The sequence below is a fragment of the Pinus tabuliformis genome, chromosome 1_1, assembly GCF_031772625.1.
Source record: "Pinus tabuliformis cultivar Carrire ecotype Pingquan chromosome 1_1, CPIR1, whole genome shotgun sequence".
Taxonomy (NCBI): domain Eukaryota; kingdom Viridiplantae; phylum Streptophyta; class Pinopsida; order Pinales; family Pinaceae; genus Pinus; species Pinus tabuliformis.
Window position 1 is genome coordinate 443,366,145 of NC_142297.1, and position 24,525 is coordinate 443,390,669.

Below are 24,525 nucleotides of genomic sequence, written 5' to 3' on the forward strand. Positions count from 1 at the left end.
ATCAAAATATGGTCTGAATGAACATGGGCCAAAGGCAGGTTCTTTCCTCATTTCTTTTTCTACTTTGAAATAAGTGCTGACTACTTGAGAAATCTTTAATCTGAGTTTTATGCATAACTTGTCTATCACTAAATAGTTCTCTATGAATGGAACAAACATGAAAATTCTTTGTTTCTTGAATTCTATGTTCTCAGCCCATTTAGCATATCTGGTTCTTCTTTCTTTCAGATCATCAGTACACCTATGTAGAAGACCTCCTTTTCTTCAACTTGCCTTTACTCGTCTTAAAGATTTTGCACCAAGGACCAGTTCTATTATAGATTTTAATTTAAATATGACCGTAAGTGTAAGCAATGCCTCCATGATTTTAGATTTAACATGGCCCCAATTAGAAACTAAGGCCTACTGTTATTCAGAAACCATGTCATGAGATGTGACATTCTAGAAATATTTGAATTCCCAGATTCTACCTACTTCCCAAAGATCGGATGTGGTTTCAGCAGTATTATAGACTTGGATGAAAATGGGGAGCGATAAAAAGTTCCGCTGAGAAAATGGGCAGCGAACCCTTCTGGTTCTGGCCTTAGCCGCTAGTGCTCTCCGCGCCAGGCAGCCCCGCTGCTGGGCCGCAGCCCTGACCTGGTTTCGTGGTTGGAGCCTCCTGCTCTCCCGAGCCCGGGTCTTCTTTCGGGCCTCCTGCCCTCCTTGCAGCAGCTCTGTGGCAGCTGCTCCCTCCGCCTCGTCGCCTCAGCTTGTTCTTTCTTCGGTCCCCTTCCCCCGCTGCCCTTTTTTCCTCCTTTCGGAGCCATGACTCAGCCTTCTCAGGAGCTCTCTGAAATGGAGAAAGCATTTGCCATGCTCGTTCCAGAAACCAATACGGCACGAATCCGTCCCACAGCTTCAAAGTTTATCAAGAAACTGGATGAAATACCGCTGATCCCTCTGCCCACAGCGCTACCAAGAAGAGCTGCTGTAACTCTAGCAGATCGTGCATTAGTTGGACAGTTTACAGGATTGTGGCCTTCCCCTCGCACGGTTCAAAAATGGGTGGAAAGAAACTGGAATACGATGGTCCAAGGGAAAATCGCTATAAGATTTTGTGGAAGGGGATACTACACCTTCCTCTTTGAATCAGTGGAAGATCGCAACCTCATATTCAGGAACGGTCCTTATTTTATGGACACCAGAGGACTTTATCTAAATCGATGGACTCCCGATTTTGATCCAGAAATGGATGTTCCTAATGCGGTCCCGGTATGGGTTCGCTTGCCACATCTCCCACTCCACTGTTGGGGAGATGAATCTGTTCGTGCTATTGGAAACGCAGTGGGGAAATATGTGGACAGATCGGAACCAAAGGAGAACATGTATGCCTGTGCGAGGATATGCGTAGAAGTGGACCTAAGTAAAGGCTTACCAGAAGCAGTCAAACTCCAAGTCGACCACTGGACGCACATTCAGCAAGTGGATTACGAGCAGCTCCCCTTCAAATGTAAGGTATGCCATGAATATGGTCATTTTGCTAACAGATGCACCAAATTTAGATCAGAAGATAATGTTAACAAAGAAGCCCCCGAGGAAGCATGGGAAATTGTTCGGAAAAAAAAAAAATCAAACCCTCCGCAAGATACAGCTGAGCCCTCATTGATAAAACCCTCATCCTCCATGCAACCATCCAGCTCTGGACCTCCTCCCCCATCCTCTCAGCAAGTTACTTCTCCCTCTCCTCCTTCCCCTCCTCGGGCTTCTGATCCCCCCATCCCCCCGTCCTCAAACCCCTTTGCATCTCTCTCCGAGGAAGATCCCTCTCATGAGCCTGAACATCAATCCTCCTCGCCCCCCCATATCTCTCAACCTTCACCGGATAGCACCTCAACTAGAATCACAAGAAGCCTTTCAAAGGATCTAGTTGTTTCCAACGAGCCTCAGAAAAAACTTGGGCCAGGAAGGAAATCTGCAAAACAGCATCGAGAGGAAAGTGCACAAAAGGATATTGCAATGGGATCCCAGACGCCAATAGAAACCTTCATACTAGGAATCTCGGACAAGGAAGGCAACCTCAAAGGCAAAGAGAGGCGAGCACCTCTGCACAACACAGGTAAATAATGATGAAAGTGCTGTCTTGGAACAGCAGGGGACTAGGGCACCCCTCCAAAAAAGCTGCCCTCATGGAGTTAATCCGTAGTGAAAAGCCAGATATCCTACTTATTCAAGAAACAAAGCTAAGTCAGGTTGAAATCAGTAAACTCATTGAACAACACAAGCAGTATGAAGGCTGTACCAGCGAAGCTAGGGGAGCATCAGGGGGTATTTTAACTATATGGAATGTAAACAGATGGAGCTGTCAGGTGACCAAAACACAGCAGCATTGGATAAGCACTAAGCTGGAAAACAAGGACAATGGCAAAGAGGTAAAAATTTACAACATATATTCTCCCAATCAATTTAGGGAAAAAGAGATCTGCTGGACCACCTTAGAAGAAGAGTTAGATGGAGATAATGATAACAATCTCATCCTAGCGGGGGATCTAAACCTTATCTTACACTCAAATGAAAAAAGAGGAGGGAACTTCACTGCCGACCAATGGCGAAATCGGTTAGAACGCATTATGCATGATAAGGATCTAGTGGATCTAAAGCCCAAGAATCGCAAGTACACATGGAGTAATAGGCGATTGGGAGCTGGTAATATAATGGAGCGACTTGACCGATTCCTCGTCAACATCGCTTTCCTTTCTTCCTTCTCTATTGGGCAATCTGAAGTCCTCAACTCCTCTGCCTCAGATCATTTCCCCATTACCCTCTCTTTGCAAAGTCAAAGCCCTCTTGGTGCCATTCCCTTCAGATATTCCTCCCTTTGGAATCAAAACCCAGCAGCACGTGAAATCATCAAGCAAGCCTGGCTGCATCACGTGGAAGGATCCCCCATTTACATATGGGAATCGAAAATCAAGCAAACAAGAAATGCGTTAAAGGCATGGGCAAAAATCTATTACAAGGAGCCCGAGGCAGCAAAAAAAGAAATCAAACAGCAGCTCGAAAAAATACAGCAAAATATAGAAGTGGAAGGACTCACCCAGCAAGCCAGGCAAAGTGAAATCAGATTGTATGCAGCATTATCTCAAACTGTTAGAGATGAAGAAAGCAAATGGAGGTTAAAATCTCGGCAAACTTGGCTACGTGAAGGTGATAAAAACACTTCCTATTTTCACAAACAAGCCACAATAAGAAAAAACAACAATACAGTGAACGCAATCCGAGATGGAGAAGGGAACATGCACGATTCTCAAGAAGCAATCAAGGAAGCGGCTACAGCCCACTTCAAAACTCTATTAACCAAGGACCACAATGAGGTGGACTATGCAAACTTTCTCCAGCACATGAGCAGAGAGGTCACTCCAGAAATGAATAATAGCCTCACAAAAGAAGTTGAAGAAGAGGAAATAAAAAAGGCGATTTGGAGCCTCCATCCGGACAAAGCCCCAGGCCCAGATGAATTTCCAATCAGCTTCTATAGAGAATTTTGGTCTTTGATCAAAAAGGACATCCTCAAAATGATACGTTGGGTCTTAAAAAAAGGTAAAATTGGAGGCTTTACAAACTCAACCTATTTAGCTCTCATTCCTAAAGAGAACCGGCCAACCTCCTTTGCCAGATTCCGTCCAATATCCCTATGCAACTCGGCCTATAAAATAATAACAAAAATTCTGTCCTCAAGACTTAAGCCTCTCCTTCCTACTCTGATATCCGAAAATCAGGGTGGATTCTTGGCCAACAGACATATTTCCGACTCTATCCTTCTGGTCCAAGAAGCTATTCACTCAAGCCTCAGCCGAAAGGAAAAAGGTTTTATTCTTAAGCTTGATCTAGCAAATGCTTTCGATAGAATCAATCATTCATTTCTATATGCTGTCCTAAGCAAGCTAGGATTCAATGATTCCTTCATCTGCATGATCAAAGCATGTATCTCCAACCCCTGGATTTCGCCTCTTGTGAATGGACGACCCTGCACAGCCTTTCAATCCTCACGAGGCCTAAGGCAAGGCTGCCCCCTCTCCCCCTACCTATTTATTCTAATGGCTGAATCTCTAAGCAAAGCACTGGACTATAATAGAAGGGCAGGACTGATAATAGGGATCAAGTTCGCGCATGGCACAAAAAACATAAATCACTCTCAATTTGCTGATGATACCCTTCTAATGGGAGGTGCTTCGACTATCATTGCTAGGCGCTTCAAAAGGATCCTGGACCAGTTTATGGAATGCTCCGGAGGAAAAATAAATCAAGATAAAAGCTGTATTTATGGATGGAATATATCGGCCCACAAAACTCAAAGTATTGCAAATATCTTAGAAGTCACCTACAAGACTGAATGGAACCACTTCACCTACCTAGGTATGCCAGTGAGCAAAGGCCCTCTGAAGACAGAAACTTGGAACACTATTCTCGACAAGATCAAGAGGAAAATCCAGCAGTGGGGAACCATGTGGCTGAACCCAGCAGGCCGTCTTGTCCTTCTCAAATCAGGTTTGATCTCTCTCCCTATCTATCGTTTTACTTTGCTCCAAGCTCCAATGAATTTTCACCATAAGTTGGAAAAAGCCCTTCGCTTTTTTCTCTGGCAAGGAGGGAAAACAGAGAAGAAAAAATTCAATTTGGTTGGTTGGAAAAGTATCATTCAGCCCCAAGAAAAAGGAGGTCTTGGAATAAGATCTCCTTATCTTTTGAACCTAGCGCTCGGGGCAAAAATAGTTTGGAGATTAATCACGAGGAGCCAGGCTTGGTGGAAATCAATTTTAGAAGCCAAGTATCTCAGTGACTCCAGGCACAAGCTACTAGAGAAAAACATACCCAACAGAGACAGCTCCAACATCTGGAAGTTATGCAAGAAAATTATCCCTATCATGGCACAGCATGTCTCCAAAGTACCAGGAGAGGGAGGCAGCATAAGCATATCTAAGGATAGAATTCTTGGTCAAAGTCCAGTGGAATCCAAAGAAGAGGTTCTTCCAGCTTTAAACTGGTTACAAGGCAAAGGAATTTGGAATCTTGCCCAAATTTCCAAGTGGGGAGACCCCCTCAAAGAATGGATTGGCTGGGAGCTGCCAGACTACCCAAGGGATCTTCATCCAAATTTCAGCGCTCTCAAAGAGCAGTTACACAGCAAAGCCCCGACTCAGAAAGGGGCAAGAGACAGCTTGCGATGGGATCCATCAGGCGCGGAGTACACGACCAAGGCAGGATATCACCACCTCTGCGCCAACGCCTTTCCACAGGACATATGGAACCATTGGAAGCTTGTTTGGAAAGCAGAGGCCCCCCCCAAAGTCAAATTCTTTTGTTGGCTCCTAATGAAAGGGAAAATTTTAACAGCTGAAAACCTCAAAAAAAGAGGAATCATAGGCCCCTCCAGATGTCCAATATGTCTTCAAGAAGAAGAGACAATGCAGCATCTATTTATCAACTGCAAGGTGGCAGCTAACTGTTGGAAAGAACTAGCCGCTGTTGGAAGAACAGAGTGGAATCCTAATCCAAGCATAGTAGAGGCAATCAAAAATTGGAAGAAGCTTTGTCCATGGAAGAGCAAGAAAATCAAGTTATCTCAAAGAATCTGGAATACTCTGCCCCTAACAATGCTGTGGAGTATCTGGATAGCAAGAAATAAGAAAGTGTTTCAAGACAAAAATCATAACATTAGAAAGATATGCCACAAAGCTATAAGCTTAGCCGTTGAAACTGTGACCATTCGACCTCACAGCAAAATCAATCTCAGCAACCTCAGTGTTGAAGAAAGAGACTTGCTCAATTATGGCAACGTAATTAACAGCTACGAAACCGTAAAGGAGGAGCAAAAAACAAAAGAGACAGCCACAGCGTGGAAATTGAGACCCAAGGAGGAAGAATTCGCCCTCTGGTTGAGTAACAGCAACAAATATTGTCTATTTTTTGATGGAGCTTCAAAATCCAACCCGGGTCGAGCAGGTGCTGGTGGTGTTATATGCAATGCAAATGGCACAACAATCTTGTTTTTTGAATGGGGGCTTGGAGACTTGACCAACAATCGGGCTGAAGGGCTGGCTCTATTTCAAGGTCTAATCCAAGTAATCAATCTGGGAATCAAGAAAGTTAATGTCTTTGGCGATTCAGCAATTATCATACGCCTTATGGAGCAAAAACAAAACACTCCTAACACTCTCCTACAACAAATCAACATAAGAAATCAAAATCTACATAAATTGATAGAGGAAGCCAACTACTATCACATTTTAAGGAATCTAAATAAAAAAGCGGACTCTCATGCTAATCAAGCATGTCACCACCCAAAAGGGCAGTTGCGCTGCAATGATCGCATCACTACTCAACCGATTCCATGAGTCACAATCATCCACTTGCAACATGTGATCTCATATCCTGCAGAACCAGCTGCAGCAATCACTCCAAAGGATCTCATGATAAGAAGGATAAGTATGACAGCGCAGAAAGGTGTAAACAGCAAGGAACCTCAACTCAAATCACAAAAGTTAAGATTTGCAATGCAGAGAATCGTCCTTGTTGCAGAGATGGCAATCCCAACCAAGATATATGCAACAGAACTCAAAATTGCGTTGGAAAGGGTAGCTCTAACTCCCGTCAAAGTATCGGGATAAGGAGAAGCCTCTCCCGCCAGTATGCCCACAGAAACTTCATAAGTACTCGCCCGCAGCATTCGCTCCAATGCACTTCTGGAAACACCCATTGCGAACTTGAAAGCAAAATAGGAGACGGAGGTCATCCTTGCAACAAAAGTTCAAGTAAGAATAGGAAGTGCCTCAGAAGCTCTGCTCTTATCCTGTTACAGAGCATCGTTGACTGTCATCAGAACATCAAGGGGGAAAGTAGCGGTCTCAGAAATCCTCTGTGCGATCGTGTAGGGGAGCCCACCGCAGTAAAGTGCCTCAACAGAAGCCGCAGCAACAATCAAAAGAATTGGAACAGCCATCAGACAACGCCAAAGAACGCAGCCCACATCCAGTCAAAAGAAATCATGGAGCACCCAGAGGATTGCTGGCATTGCCGAGACTTAAACAAGGAGTTTAACGAACTTCGAGCCCAGCAAGGAGCGCTGGAAGATTTGGTCCGTAGTATGGAAAACCAACTCGAAGACAAAATTAGCATTCTGGAACACAGGTTGGAGGAGCAGGTTAAGATCCTTCATACCAAATACAAAGCTGAAATGGAGCTCTTTTTGCACAGGGTACACACCCTCCACGAGCAATACAGTGCGTTGCACAACAGATGCATTAATGCAGAACAAAAATGCATACATGCTGAAGAGAAGATTGATGCACTCAAGAAAATGCTAGAAAAGAAGGAGACTTCCTCCTCCTCAAGTGCCAAACCCACTGAAGTCAATATGGATCCAGAAGGATCAACAGCCAGAAAAATAAGTCACATTGAGATCGATTGATCATGATTTGTAAGTGCAAATTTTGGGGAAATCAGTATGTCTGTATCTACAGTAGTTTAAGTAGCACTAGTAGTAGTCTAGTTAAGATAAGGATCAAGGAGAAATTCTTTTTTGTAACTCCTGGGATCAAAATTGCTCCAGAAGCAATCTATGTAAGGCTCTAGCCTCTTTTTTCAGTTAATGAACAGCAACCGAACTTGTCAAAAAAAAAAAAAAATAGACTTGGATGAATAAATGGATGTATTTCTTGGTATAAAATAAGACTTTACAGCTGAATCCACAAGTTAAAAATAGTGTTGCAAACATCCCAATTTTATCATTTGGCCTAGCCTATGTTTGCCAATTTTTACCGATATTTTGGTGGTATCTTAATTTTGCCGATGTTTGCCGGTATTTAGCGATATTTTTGGATTTTTACATCTTTTTGGTTTTGCAGACCCTTGCCGATATTATCCCAATGCCAATGTTTGAAACATTGGTTACAAAACAGGGTCCTTTCTAACAGGAAAATGGTAAATACCAGGGCAAACTTCCGTATCATTATATATTTGACTTGTCACTTGCCTATTGGTCGTTGTTTATAAAAAGGGAACAATAGATATATTACATGTTTCCTGACAATTGTGTTTTCCCATTAATTTCTATAGCAATTTTATTTCAAACTGTTAATTATGTGTACGAATTGTTTTTCATCACCTTGCCTTGCCCAAACTTGGCATTGTGTTGGTTTTAGATGCAGATCAGAAACACTTTGATCAAGTACATTTAAATCCACAAGCATGACCCCCAACAAAAATAAATTCAAATTAAGTCATCTCTAACTCAGAACCTGAATGTTGGTACTAAACATGCATCGTTTTATAACTGCATCCTGCCACCTTTCTTCACAAGATCAGATGCATGGATTACTTACCCCACTGCGAACTATTTTCAAGACCTTTAGTCCACCATCAACAAGCCGCCCATCAGGTGAAAATGCACGTGACCATTGCTGCGGTGAAAGAGGACGACGCTTCCTTCTCCAAGCCCATGGAGACCTGAAATGACCTCTACAACCATATACTGTATTAGTATGCTGTGCAATCATTTGTGAAAAGCATGCATAAAATCTTCAAGGTACAAATTTCCATGCAATGACTGAAACCTTCATGATCAGCTATGTTTCTGTCAAAAGAAACATCTTATTTTAAGACCTTTAGAGCGTCTTGGTAGGCATTTCAAATAAGTAGCAGGAACAGACACAAGAAACCGAAGGTTTTAGAATGCAGAGTTGCGGCAACCTGTTAAGTGTGATTAGAGGTATAGCATGGCCAGCTTTGAAGCTACGCTGGGGCATAGACATTTCAGTCTCCTCTAGTAATATCATTTATGAAATAAAAGGCCTGCAGAAATAAAAGTATTCTAGTTTTATAAAACTGGATATAAACCTATATCCTAAAATAGAATTATGTTATGCAGATTAGAAACAATAACTCGCTGACTCAAAAGATAAGTAGAGAACAATATTACAAAATGTCTTACATTTCTCTTACAAGCACATCTATATCTGAACATAGTAATCACATGATCAATATTGATGCTAATAAGAAAGAAACAATACAAGATAGCATAGAGTATATGTTAAATATCACTAAATAATATTCAACAGAAAGAAACAAATATAGAACAGCATGTGAGATAATATTGTTGGATTTGCCCACAAAAGAATAAGAGAATATATTGTTGTTTGACTATCGAGTTATACAACATCTCATTACATAGTTGGCGAGAGATGAGTAAGTTACATAACTCCCAAACACGTAATCATTTAATGGCTAAATTTAATAGCTCATGATTACTCACTTTATTATGAAGTCTCTAAGTAAGCCTTTTATCATATATGTAAATTCTTCTTCCTCTTTACATTTGGCTACAATGGCTTATTATTCTTAAATTGATCTTCATAAGAAGACCCTTGGTTATGTTTTTCGTCCCATGACCATTTCCTACAAAACTTGGGTTTATGTTGTAGCCTACCACATTAAAACACTTCATAGCTTTCTTAAATTTTAGAGTATCTGAATCAGCACTCTTGCTGCCATATTCATGCTCACTTTTCCCCTTGAACTGTGCATTTAAGGCTGCTTTTGAATCTCCATTCACATCGTTGCTCCCAAACTGCTTCTTTCACCTATCCTTCTGTGAAAGTTTATTACTCAATTGTTCAAATGTTAGATCAACATCTCCATAAGTTATATTTAAGGTCTCATCAAAATTTCCATATGAAGGAAGTAGGCATTTTAACAGAATTTATAGCATGTCTTATTCTTCAACTCTTCTATTAGTGGCTTTCAGTTGACCTCTAGTATCCATGATTTTCAATAAGTGGTCCTGAAGACACTCATATTCAATCACCTTTACTGAAAATAGCAAATTCTTCAAGCAAAATGCTCTACCTCAACCTAAGGTCTCATGCATGTTTGTCAAACAACTCCAATTTTTGAAAGCATTATCACCATCTCACACCTTCAGGAAATGTATCATCGATCACAGAGAGCTTGATCAGCATCCTAGATTCCCCATTTCTTGCACCATACTCGACTAGAGAATCCTCATTTGTTGTACTTTGCACCTCCTTTCCCAAAACAATTTGTCTAACAAACTGTAATAAAAAATCACAAGCATGCTTTGCTTTCATGTGTTAAAAATTTTAACGTTGAACCTCTGATTGCTGAAATCTTAACATTTAACGTTCTCATGGTGTAATTTTCCCTATTAGGGCTGACGTCATCCACCTAGGCAATTTGTGCCCTAAAAAACCTTAGTCTTATTTAAGGCTTCAACTTAGGGCTTATCTTGAAGGTTTGCCATCTCTAGTTGTTGTTTTTGTCATTAGCAAACCTTTTCTTCATGTTTGCATGCCTAGATATTCCATTGTTGAACTATACCTTGAAACCCTAGGTATCAAGCATTTTTTTAGAGGCTTTGTTTGCGGTATGTTGTTCCCGCACTTAGAGAATTTGTGCCCTTGTCCATCTAAGAAGTACATTACTTAGCCTCTCACACATATCACCTTGAGCCAATTGACTTAGAATATCCCTTAGGTGAAAAACTACAAAGCCTCCAACGTGGTGAAATTCAACTAAAGAGTAGGGGGCAGTTTGCTGAGGTGACAGTGGCAATCCACCTCATTGTTGCATTAGGGTCTAGCTCTTGTCTTGTGAAGTATCTCACAAGGCCTACTAGGTTTTGGGGCAACAAGCTTGAAGTGTAAGGATGTGGTCAATGCTCTGGTTCTTATGTTGAAATCCAACTTGTCCTTTGGCTCTAAGTTGCCTCTTCTCCAACTCTCCTAAAACCATCAGGTGAAGGGTAGCATAAAGTTTAGAGAATGTGTGGGCTACCAAGTTCATCTTGTAGTTGATAGGATACATATTGAAGACCAATCTGTGAATCGAGTGGATATGTGATGTGATAATGTGGTCTGACTTAAAGAATAATTGCCCATTTTCCTGCCTATCGTGCTGCTACAACCAATTCTTTGGAGTGTTTCAATTATGCTACTTGGGATCAAGTAAGATCCTCATCTCAGAATATCCTGTTTAGGGAGGAGCAGGTTACAGAAAAAGTGATGCAAAGGGGGTGACGGGTGGGAGAAATAGAAAAAGGAGATTGAGGTCTCAATGAACCCATGATTTCCCTAAACCTTGGTGGGCGATGAACTACCCAAACTTAAGGGGGTGTTCACTGCTATATCATTCACATCATGTTCTCATTCCCTGGAGCCCTGAGCAATGATAAAAAGAAAAATCAATAAAAGGCAAAAGGCATATGAAGAAGGGTGGAAAAACAAAGGGCGGGGTAACTTATCTACCACGATTGCTCCCTCCAACATCTATACACCCATATGTGGGTTTCCCTCATTATAGCTACCCTTGTACCATGGCATGTGGCTTAGGGTCTTCCCCTACTACTCCACTCCATTCAACCATTATTTCAAATGACACCTGCCATTTGATGGGTGTACAATGGACTTGTCACTCCCTTAGAGGCTAAAACCACCTAATAGGATCCTTTACTAACCACCCTATTGAGCCTGGGGACACTTGTACATTCTAAAGCCCATTATGGAAGGGCATGCCACTATGAAGTGTCCACTTGATTCCCTGATTTGTAAGCTCATTTACTCAACTGCACTAATGAATTGTTGTACTGGAAGGTGAGGAGACGCATTGGATCTTATACAGGATTGCAAGTGGGTCTTCGCCTTGGGTTTGGCCTCCCTATACAAGATCCAAGCCCTCCAGAGGGTCATGATGGCACTTGTAGGGTGAGCGTTGAGAGCCATGGGCCTCCTCCACAGCAGAGCATTGATTGCCACACCATGGGATCCTTCAGCACCACATTTAGCTTGTTCGTGCCCCACTCATGCAGAGATGATGATGCACTTGGACCACATTGCCCAACCAGCTACATACTTGCACCAGACACTTGGCATATGATCCAGGGCCCAGATGGGGTTTTGTCTCACCTAGGGAGACATGGGAGGGCTTGTATCATCATTCTAGCCCTTATGGATGGAGTATTGACATATTGATCCAGTTGGAGACCCATGAGACCATTCATTGTGCCCCCACAGCCACTTGGGAGCACCACAGATGTTTTGCTTGGAAACCAAGGGGCCAACCCCTTGGTCATCATCATGAGAGCCCTCCTCTTTGATTTGGCACATGGAGGACTTGTCTAGGCCTTCCAACGGCCCATTTGCACTATTGTTCTATCATTTCGGCCCTCTTGAGAGGCTTATCATTTGTCTTTGGAGCTATTTGGTGGGCTTGTCACCAATAGATTTATTATTTTGCACATTAGAGTCATTTTAGGGGCTCATTAGGCTAATTTGACCAATTTGAATTGTTAGAGGCTCATATAAATACAAGTGAGGCCTCATTTGTAAAACATCATCACTTGGATTTGGGATATCTCTCTCTAAAGAATTCGAACCTAAAATTTATGGAATGATTTGGATGATTAAATGCATTTTGATGTGTGGAGAGTTTTTGCTCTCTATAGGAGCTTCTCTTTGGCAAGATTGTGGATGGATATACTCTCCTTTGTCTTGTAAGTGCAGTATAATGCTATATTTCTATTTTAATAAGTGTCTAATGCAGGGAATTATTTTATTATGGTGAAATAATGTGCCCTAATTAATGCAAATTAGTGGAATCATTGAAACTATTGGAAATTTTAGCATGTGATACTCATTGGACAAAGAATGAAATTTGAATGAATGTTCCTAGAGGATAATGTGCATTTTCATCCTTGAAACTCCATAACCTTTGTCATTGAAGTATAAAAGTCTAAATTTCTCATGTAGTTGCATCCATAGTTAGTGAAGTTGCTCCTTTAGGCCTCCTTGAAGAGCAAAGTTTCCTAAATCGAGATCATTTTGACTCTAATTTTCCCAATAGCCAAGTGTTAGTCCTAGATCCTTGGTAATCACATTAACTCAACAAAATATCATTCTTTCACCTCTTTTCTTCCTCTTTTCTTCATCCCTCTAAGGATAAGGAGATTCTCTAGGGCTTGGTTTGAAATTTTAGAGAGGAGGAATTTTAGGATTTCGTCTAGACAAATTTCATCATTTGTGTCTCCTCTAGGCATCCTCCAGTTTTGAATGAATTCCAACGATGGAATTTCAAATAAATTGATGCCCTAGCTATCACACATAGTGGGAACCCTTGAAGCTACTTTTGACTTGAGAATTTCTTAAAGGTTTGCACTTTGTAGTTCATCATTCTAAACATTTTCTCTTAACTATAGTTGACCATTGGAAGATCCTTTACCTCAGTGTATCTCTCAACCCTGGGTCTCTAATTGTATTTCTATCAAGGAGTTTTTCATGGAATGTTATACTAGTTTCTCCCAAAACTCACTCTTTGATTGAATCTTCAAATTGAATGAGCCATCCTTGCCTCACTTTGAACCCTAGTACAGACATATTAATCACAAGCGAGGAATACTGGAAGTCTTGGTCTTAGGCACTCATCATTATCGAACATTCTCGAGCTCGAGGTCCAGTCATCCTTCATAGGTCTTTCTTGGAGAGCCTTTCAGCTTCTTGCAAAGCATTTTGAAGCATTAATTGAGCCTCTCCTTGAATGGGCCTTGGAAATCATTTAAAATCTCATCATTGATCCTATCAGAGTAAGTGATTTCCTCCATACTAGGACTCCTCATATCAGTGAAAGTCCAAGAAGAGAAGGGGACATAGGCTATGGTGACAGTGGGCCTTTGTGCCAAATTGTTGTTGTGCCCTCTAGCTTTAGCTTATTAACTAGGCCTGCTAGTTTGTGCAACAACATTTTTGGCGTCGTTGTTGGGGACACGAGATGTGTCTTGTTCCCTTACGACATTATTGACACATCATTTTAGCGACTAAATTGGAATAACGAAGCCCTAGTTCTTCATTGAACTCCAAAGTCAATGCTTGTAGGGTGAAGCAAGCATCTCTTTAAGCACCTTTGAATTCACCCTGGCGACTCCTACATGATTGATATGCCTAACTTAATAGGATGTCTTTCTTTGATGATTTCCTTGCCTTGGACATCATTTGCATTCCTAGGCACCCTAACCATCTCACTTGGACTATCATACGTGGGGTGCCCAAGTTTGATGGTGATCCACTATCTGCAGTTGATCATGTGGCAAGATTTGCCACATATGCCTCAAAAGTTGAATTGGTTCATCACGATGTCCTCATGATGCTATTTATGAGATCCCTCCATGGTCATAATTCATGGTTACATAATTGCAAACCTAAGAGTATCTCATCTATTGAAGCATTCTTTGATGGCTTTCTTAAACACTTTCAGGCATGCCAACCATTAGATATTCAAAAGAAAGCCTTCATTGAACATCATGATGGTCTTGGGAAAAATGATCCCGCTCCCCCTTTGAGCTTTGATATCAATGATTATTTACATATTGAAGAGGGAAAATAAGAAGTTCATGGGCATCGTTTTGACAAGGACCCTATCTATGACATCGATGATGATGATATCAATAGGACCCTTGTTTTTCCTCACGATCCTGGGAATGTAATTGAATCTCATGTGGACCCTTTCCTCAACCCTTCTTACACTATCATTGATAATGAGGAATCCTCTCTCTCTCTTAACTGTGATCATCATGGGAAACATGCTTGTTGTGTCTCTCCATGTCATCAATCTCCCTTTCCTTCCAGTCATGACCTTGTGGATGTCTCTCCATGTCATCAATCTCCCTTTCCTTCCGGTCATGACCTTGTGGTGGCCACAAAGGCCCAATATAAATGTGATGCAAATCTACTCGAGATTTGCTTAAATCAGCCCCCCTAGGAGTTCGTTCCTTAAATCGGCGCTTCCTTCAACCCCCGGGATCAAAATCCCTGTTAAAATACGCAGTGGGAAGCTTTAACACAAATGAAAAAATTTACAAAGGAAATAACGTAAAAACAACTTTGATGGTCTCTCTGTTTTGTACAAATCCCACGTCCCCAGGTTCCCGAAACTTAATGAAAATTCGATTAAAATCCCCTCCAGGATTCCGATCTTTCCACCTTCCGAGATGACCTTTAACAAAGGAAAAATCTCCCAAACGCAATCCTTCCCCTGCAGTCCCACAAGGTGTGTCACTTAACAGATCCAAGGGACGAAAAAAGAAAAGACTTTTCGTCACCGTCATTTGATGGTCTCTAGTCCCCTGGCCTTGGCGCTTAATTTAAATATCTTTCGAGATTCCGGGTTTCCGGGATTAAACTTTTGTCATGCGACTCCGTTTATTGACCATCCCTGGTCCATCACTTGACAGACTTCCCAGTGCACAATTAAAAGAAGTTACACGATCTGGGATTCCGGGCCTTCCAAGCTAAAACTTTGTTACGGAATTTCGTCGATAGACAGTCCCGGGCTCTGACAATTGATAGACTTCCCTTAAGCTAAAATTGACTAAGTGTTGGCCTTTTGCAGGCTTAATCCCGACTTGTTGCTTCGATTCCTCTCGACTCTTCGTGCCCCTCTGCCCTCTTTATTCAGCTCTGTGACCTCTGTATGGTGACTCCTCTCCCTTCTTCACCCACCTGCATCGCTCCGACGTTGATATTGAATGTTTAAAGATTTCAGGTTTATCAATTAAAAACACAGGTTACAAGTTGTGTAAAAAAAACAAAGTTGCAGAAGGTTTGCACAATACAGAGCTCTCGTAGGCACAATTTTCACTCTAACACACACTTGCTCTCCTCTTCCCTCCTTTCTTGATTTTCGCATTAATCAAATATATGAATATTACATCAATTTGGTTCCAATCCTCGAAGATAGGATCTGAGGACTAATTTGGAGAAAATTAAACTAAACTACAACCACTACAACAAATTGTCTAATTTAGAGAATTACATGACAAATTAAAACAAATCCTAGTCTAACAATCCACTCATTAAGGAACCAACTCCTCTAGTAAATGATTTTGACCTCTCAGTCAATGAGAATTACAGATGCCCCTGCATCATACTCCCAAGGAACAAAGATTTCACGGGCTCCTATCCATGAGGTCTTCAATTGATTTGCCACTTTTCTGTATGAGTGTGGCAGTCATCCAAGTTGCATCTCACACTAGTAGGTTCTTCCGTTTAACTAAGTACTCAGAGTACTCTTTGTCCCTGGTCTTCTTGATCAATATTTTGTCCAAAATCTTCTCTGTTTGTAAAGGTTCAGCTATTGACATTTTTTTTCCCATGGAGCTGGCAGTTGTTTCTGACACTGGCTAGTTGTTCTGTCTAAGGTTACTTGTACAGGTCTGCTACATTAAAAATGGGCGAAATTCCAACTCTAGGTGGAAGTTCAAGATCATAGGCATTAACAGAAAAATCCTTCAAAATTTAGCAGGGTCCTATCTTTTTAAATTTTAATTTGTTGTACTCCCCCTTGGGGAATTCTCTTTCCTCAAATGTGCAAGTACCAAATCTCCAACCTCAAAATCATGTTCCCTCCTACTAAGGTTTGCTCTACTTTTATATTTCAGACTGTTTTCATACAATTTTTGTTTGACTTGGTCATGAATCTCTTGTATTGTTGTAGCAAAATCCTCTGTTGTTGCACTACTCTATTTTGATCTTCCCAAATTTCTAAGTTCATGTACTCCTTTCGAGTTCATTCCATACACAATCTGGAAAGGGCTTTGTCCAGTGCTTCTGTTAGGAGTGTCGTTGTAAGCATATTCAGCCTGTGTTAGAATCTGGTCCCATATTCCTAAGCTTTTGTTTACTACTTCAGTTTTACCATCAATCTGTGGGTGATATGCTGAGCTAAATTGTAATTTTGTGCCAAATTTCTTCCATAGTGTCCTCTAGAAATGTCCCAAGAATTTAGTATCCCTGTATGAAATAATGCTCTTGTGAATTCCATGCAATCTTACTACTTCAAATAACAAATTAGCAATATGGCTAGCATCACTAGTTTTAGCACAAGCAATAAAATGAGCCATTTTTTAAAATCTATCTACCACCACAAAGATAGAAACATTACTTTTTTGTGTTTTAGGCAATCCCAAAACAAAATCCATACTTACTAAATCCTAATGTCTCTCTGGAATTCGTAATGGGGTATACAATCCAATGTTTTGGCTTCTTCCCTTGGCATACTGATAGGTTCTGCACTTTTTCACAAAGTTTCTACACATCAGATCTCAGCTTTGGCCAATAATAATGTCTCCTCAACAAGTCATAAGTCTTGTCTTGCCCAAAATGTTCTTCAAGGCCTCCATTGTGTTTCTCCTTGATTAGGTTCTCCCTCATGGAACAGCTCGGAATGCACAGCTAGTTGTTTTTGAAGAGAAGTCCATCTTGAAGTATATAATCAAGCCATAGACTCCTATCTCATGAAGCTAGACTCTTACAAACTTCATAGGCCTCTTTGAAATTTGCATCATTTTCATACAATTCCTTTATGAATTCAAATCCCAGCACTTGGATTTGGCTTTCCTGCAACAAAAGTTGTCTTCTGCTCAAAGCATCTGCAATTTTGTTAGATTGACCATTGATTTTCTTTAAAACAAATGTAAAACTCTGCAAATACTCAACCCATTTAATATGTTTTTGGTTCAATTTTGGCTACTGCATTATATACTGAAGAGCATGGTTATAAGTACATAAAATAAATTCTCTAGACAATAAATAATGCCTCCATTTCTTAAGAGCTTAAACCACTACATAAAACTCTTTATCATAGGTTGTGTATTTTTTCCTAGCCTCATTCAACTTTTCATTGAAATAGGCAATGGGTTTGTCCTCCTAGCTAAGCACTACTCCAATTGCATCATTGTTGGCATCAGTCTTCACTTGGAAAGGCTTACTAAAATCTGGGAGAGCAAGCACTGGTTGCTCTGTAATCTTCATCTTCAGCATTTGGAACCCTTTTTTAGCTTTATCAGTCCCCCTAAATGGTTGTTGTTTCTTTTTCACTGTCTCTACAATTGGTGCCCTCATCTTGTTGAAATTCCTAATAAACTTCATGTAAAAACTCGCCAAACCATGAAAACTCCTAACTTCAAAAACACTTTTAGGAGAGGGCCATTCAAGAATATCTTTCCCCTTACATTGATCCATTTTCAATCCTTCTCTAGAAATCACAAATCCTAGATACACCAACTCTGACTTCAAAAAGGAACATTTCTTCAAATTCACAAGCAACTTTTCTTGTTGCAACCTTTCCAAGACATACCTCAAATGTCTCAAATGCTCCTCCTTAGACTGACCGTACACTAGAATGTCATCTAGTTAAACAATCACAAACATCAAAATAAACTCCTTCAGTACTTCATTCATCAACCTCATGAATGTACTGGGTGCATTGAATAAACCAAATGGCATGACCATCCACTCATACAAACCTTCATTAGTCTTGAATACAGTCTTCCACTCATCTCCCTCTTGAATTCTTATCTGATGGTATCCACTCTTTAAATCCATTTTGGAAAACCAACATGCACCACTCAAACAGTCCAACAAATCATCAATATGTGGCAGGGAAAACGATACTTGATGGTAATCTTATTCAAGGCTCTGGAATCTGTGCACATACGCCATCCACCATCCTTTTTTAGGGGTCAGCACCGTAGGTACTGCACATGGACCAAGACTCTCCATAATTAGTCCCTTATCCAATAGCTCTTGCACCTGCTTTTTAATCGCCTCATTTTCTCTGGGTGTCATGCGATAGGTAGCCTTATTTGGCAAACTAGCTCCCAGTATCAAGTCAATGTGATGACTGATACTTCACACTAGTGGTTGTTCACTTAGCAAATCATCCACAAGAATGTCATGGTATTCTTCCAACACCTTCTGAATCTCTATGGGCAAGTCAAAAATAGTAATAGAAGTAGGAACTACTCTAGGCTTGCAAACAATAGCAAAATTTACCTCTTTTGGTACCAACTACTGCAAAAACTCCTTGCCACTTATCAACAATGCCTTTGAATCACTTATTTCCAAAAGTCCCTTCTTCCTGCAATGGCAACAAAGTATGGTTGATGCCATCCTTTTGGAACTTATAAGTGTTCCTCTTGCCATCATGCACCACGCTTCTATCAAACTGCCACAGTCTCCCAAGCAAAATGTGACACACATCCATGGGCATCACATCACATAAAATCTTGTCTCTGTAGCTACCAATTTGTAGCTCAACCTCACACTATTCATTAACCAAAATTTGATGTCCCTTTTGCAACCAAGACACCTTGTAGGGTGTTGGGTGCTTTTGCTTCTTCAATTTCAACTTCTCTACAACCTCTGTGGACACTAGGTTGTTTCTACTACCACTTTCAATCACAACTTTGCAGCACTTACCTTGGATCTTGCAAGCAATCCTGAACAAGGCTCTCCTCTAGACTGGCTCAACAACTTCCTTCTCTTGTTTGAGCAACACCTTCATGATTAAGGCTTCTCATGTCTCTGGCACGTTTTCTGCATCCTGCACCTCTGTCTCCACCTCTTCTACTAGAGCTACAACAACATTCCTTTGGCCTGGTTCTCTATTCTTTGGACAATCATACGCCATATGTCCAAACTTGCCATACCTGTAGCAACGGAGCTCTCTCCTTCCTCTTCCTCGTCCTTTGCAAAAGGATCTTCGACCTCTACACTCTCTCTCTTGTTGTCGTTGTGGACTAAAGCTACTAGCCCCATCTTTTGGTGCAATAGATCTTCCTCTACTTTGTTGTTGCCCTCTACTTCTAGCAACACCTTTTTCTCTACCTGTTTGTTTCCTTGCAAGCTTCTCCTCTGCTTTCAAGGCCAATTGGTAGGTCTCCTCCACTATTGTAGGTGACAGTACACTTATTTCATCTTGACTGTCTAATTTGAGCCCATTGATGTACCTTGCAATCTTCTCTGCAGAATCTTCCACATATTGAGCTCTAATGTTCGCTTTGTAGAACTCTTCTGGGTATTTCCTAACTGTCATGGCTCTTTGTTTAATATTTTGCATACTTCTAAACAAGGTTAGCATATAGCCCTTTGGCAAGAACTTCCCTCTCAGCTTTGCTACCATCTTGTCCCAATTCTTGATCTTTTGTTCATTCTTCCTTCTCCTTTTTGTTTGCACTCCATCCCACCAAAGAGCTGCATGTCCTTTCAGTTTTGTCACTGCATACTTCACCTTTCTTTCCTCCTCCGCTTCCTCATATTCAAAGAATTTGTCCATCTCTATAATCTAGTCAATCAGCTCCTCTGGATTCATACTACCTGTGTAGGAAGATAGATCTGATTTTGGTTTCATCACAAAACCCAACACTGCCTTCAGAACCTTAGCCTTTGTTGGTTTTCTACTTCTTCCTTTGTGGTTTCTTCCTCTTCGACACTCTCATCTCCAGCTTTTGGTTCACTCTGTCGACCAGTCTCCATTGTTGCCATTCTTTCCTCCAATCACTCCATCGCTCACAGTACCTTTGTTAGCAACTGGTCTTTGTCCTCGTCCTCTTGCACATCGTCCAACGCCTATCTCAACCGTAGGCGACATGGCTCTTGTTCATAAAGCAAATGCAAGATCTGCTCTAATACCACCCGATGCAAATCTACCTGAGATTTTCTTAAATCGGCCCCCTCTAGGAGTTGGTTCCTTAAATCAGCACTTCCTTCAACCCCCGGGATCAAAATCTCTGTTAAAATATGTAGTGGGAGGCTATAACACAGCGAAAAAAATATACAAAGGAAACAACACAAAAACAGCTATGGTGGAGTCTTTGTTCCTTACAAATCCCGCATCCCCGGGTTCCCGAAACTTAATGAAAATGCAATTAAAATCGCCTCCGGGATTCCAATCTTCCAACCTTCTGGGATGGCCTTTAACAAAGGAAAAATCTCCCAAATGCGATCCTTCCCTGGCGGTCCCACAAGATCTGTCACTTAACAGATTTGGGAGACAAAAAAAAAGACTTTACGTTACCGTCACTTGACGGTCTTTGGTTCCCTGGCCCTAACACTTAATTTAAACATCTTTCTGGATTTCGGGTTTCCGGGATTAAACTTTTGTCACGAGACTCTATCTATTGACCATCTGTGATCCATCACTTGACAGACTTCCCGATGCACAATTAAAAGAAGTTACGTGATCCGATATTTCGGGCCTACTCTATTACGAGATTCTGTCGATAGACGGTCCCGAGCTCCGGCAATTGACAGACTTCCCTTAAATCTAAAATTAACTAAGTGTTGGCCTTTTGCAGGCTTAATCTCGACTTGTTGCTTCGATTCCTCTCGACTCTTCGTGCCCCTCTGCCCTCTTTATTCGGCTCTGTGACCTCTGTATGGTGACTCCTCTCCCTTCTTCGCCCTCCTGCAATGCTCCGACGTTGATATTGAATGTTTAAAGATCTCGGGTTTATCAAGTAAAAACACAGGTTACAGGTTGTGTAAAAGAAAAACAAAGTTGCAAAAGGCTTGAACAATACAGAGCTCTCATAGGCACAATTTGCACTCTAACACACACTCGCTCTCTTCTTCCCTCCTTTCTTGATTTTTTCATTAATCAAATACATGAATATTACATCAATTCAGTTCTTGTTCTCAAAGATAAGATATGAGAACTAATTTGGGGAAAATTAAACTAAACTACAACAAATTGGATAATTTTGAGATTTACATGGCAGATTAAAACAAATCCTAGCCTAACAATCCACTCATTGAGGAACCAGCTCCTCTAGTAAATGATTTTGACCTCTCGGTCAATGAGAATTACAGATGCCCTTGCATCAAAATGGTATGGACCATGATGAAGATGATATGCCTGAGGTTGCCATTCATCAAAGATTCATGAGCTTCATTGTTGATATCTCTATCTTTTGGTTGAAAGAGAGGATCCTATGGAGTAGATTGCATCCCTTTATTCCCTCTTCACCCATGATCCTCCATGTGTGGTCATTTTATTTTCCCACCTCCTGCCCTTGTGACCTTCCATATAGCCATTCCTGCCCTTGCCTTTGGATCTATTGCATGAGTAAGTATAAGGGCAATTGTTTTCATATTGACTGGATGATATGTTGGTTGCATTGGGTCTATGATTACACTTAGTACTTGTGTGATGTAATATTCATATTAGAGTAGGATGCATTGCATATTAATTTTTGCATTAGAACTAACATCATATTATGTTATCATGCTAGAGTAGAATGCATTTAGATTAATTGCATTTAGAAATTATTTCCTATTGATTTTTAGGACTAAGAAAAGCATGGGCGATCAAAAGACACCATAGAAACATGTTGCCCCATGCGCTTTGCCTTTGAATGCGCAAGTAACAGGTCTACGGTCCCAAGAGATTGTTGGTGTTATCATGACCTCTCTGTTCGAGTATGTTTGTGCACTCTACTGAGAGCTCATGTCCCAATTGGAGCCAGATGTTACACACCACCAGTAGGTAACACCTGTTGAAGAATGTAACTAGTGTCTGTCTTCATAATTATATTTGTCAAAAGAAAAAATTTATTATAAAAGAAAAATATTTTTGAAGCATAGGTTTCATGCTCTTTCTAGGGCATAGCCTCCATTGAAGGCTTCTAGGTTTTGTCAAGTGTCAAGAGAGTCATTGTCATATTTATTAAACCCTTCTTGGGCTTTTTTATCATGTGAAAAAAATTATTTTTTAGTCAAAATAATCATTTTGTCCCTCCTCACTAAGTCGGCCCTGTCTTGGAGAAGTCAACCCTACTGGAGGCAATTCGACCCTATGGAAGCAATATAAATAGAGGCAGCCCGAATCACTTGAAAACACACTCACACAAGTTCAATCTACAAAGACAAAGAGGACGAAAAAGAGAGCGAAGTGTGGGAGGAGACCTAATACAAGAAAGAAGGAAAATCTAAGTTTTTGGGCATCTCTCTCACACGTGTGAATTTTACGGGTTTTTGGACTGAATTAATTACAAGTCTGAAATTCTAAAGCTGGGGGCCGAAATTCTGAAGTTGGGGGTCGAAATTCTGGATTGAAGCTACATTTGAGGAAGTTGACACTTTGGCTGAGATCATCTACTTGAAGGAAGGGCTAACTTGGTGATTGGAAGTCTTTGTCTAGGTCTAAAGGGTCTTGGCTTGTCTCATCCTGATTTGAATCTACTAGTGGAAGAGTTTGACTAGGATTTCCCCCTCATAGGGGTTTTAGTCATCGCTGAGTGCCTACGTTTGGTGTCCTTGATCTTCATGTTTTATTTTGATGATTGCTTGATGAAAAGAAGATACAAGAAGAACATAAATAAAGTTAATAAGAATTCAAGAATATCACAAGTAATTGTCAACTTAAGAAAATCTTTCTATCGTTTTGGTTTTCTAAAATGGTTTCAAAGCTAAGGTGGAGGAAAGAAAAAGGCAACTTGAAGATCTATTGAAAGGGTCAAAAAGAAGGATCATATAAGAAGGGGAAGACCTATTATCTAATAAGGAAAGCATTACAAAGTCTATGGCAACCTCAATGAAGTCAAGAAAACAAGCTAGAAGGAGCCTCCAACTATAGAGCATGGAAGAAGAGGATCAATCTCATGGGGAGCCCACCTCAATCCGCCTTAATCCTCGGCCTCTCCATCGGGATTATCTTCATTTTCTAGTCAAAGGGTGGTTTACATTGATCTTCCCACACAAGGAGGAGGCCTCCTGGGGACTTCAAAAAAATTAGCACATTCATTCAACACCCCTTCTCCTCAAGCATTGAAATCCACTTTTCGACCCCAACAAGGATAGGATGGATAAAATACCCATCTGGATTCACATGCCTGAGCTCCCCATGAAATTTTGGACACGAGGCGCTCTCTCTACAATTTGCTCCAATTTGGGTAAGCTACTTAACGTCGATACATCCTTCTTTGAAACTAAAGAATTAACAGTAGCAAGGGTTTTAGTTCTTATGGACATTCGTGGAGGATTATGGAGTGAAATAGAGTGAAACGTAGATTATACATAAGAGGGTATCGCACATGCAAACTCTAGACTACGAAGGAATACCATTTAAATGTAGACATTGCCATAAGCACAACCATAATGTTTTCCAGTGCAGGGTGCCATTCAAAGGAGAGAAGAGAGTCGTAAAGGTCCATACCTGTTAATTTTAGGTATGTTCTATGCTGAGAGCAAATTTAATTCAATTTTCCATATTAGCTCAATATCAATTCCAAATTAGCAATCACATTTAGCATGATAGTAAAATGCAAATAGAACATAAACATAAATCGCAGAAAACAAGCCAAGACAAGAGGACACGAGATGTGGCGCCAGCTAGGGACAAACCCCAATGTGGGGAAACCCTAGATCAATTCTTCTTATGTTCCTCAATAGTTCAGCAGAGAGAGAGAGAGAGATAGTACGTATACATCAGAAGTCAACATTTTGACTTGAAAAAATAAGAGCAGGGATCCTCTCTAAGAAGATGACACATGAGATAGCAGATCTGAACTCAGGGGATTCCATCACCATGTTGTACTTAACACTGTGTTGCACCCATCATACCATGTCCATCATCACTGTGTTGCACCATGCTGCATCCATCATCACTGTGTTGCACCATGTTGCATCCATCATCATTGTGTTG

The 24,525-nt window shown here is 40.9% G+C and overlaps 1 protein-coding gene across 7 annotated transcripts in view; it reads right to left on the reverse strand.

The window, feature by feature from the left end:
- Positions 1-24,525, reverse strand: part of LOC149213642 (rab GTPase-activating protein 22-like) — a 51,329-nt gene that overhangs the window by 12,032 nt on the left and 14,772 nt on the right. For 2 of the 7 annotated variants that reach the window (XM_089392074.1, XM_089392075.1), the window contains exons 2-3: positions 8,728-8,829; positions 8,361-8,484 (exon numbers count right to left, since the gene is read on the reverse strand). In XM_089392074.1, the coding sequence (XP_089248200.1) occupies positions 8,361-8,484; positions 8,728-8,813 (210 nt within the window). In that variant the 5' untranslated portion in view covers positions 8,814-8,829. Of the gene's footprint in view, positions 1-8,360; positions 8,497-8,727; positions 8,830-24,525 lie in introns of all 7 variants that reach the window. The other 5 variants (XM_089392072.1, XM_089392077.1, XM_089392071.1 and 2 more) reach the window with 3 other exon arrangements.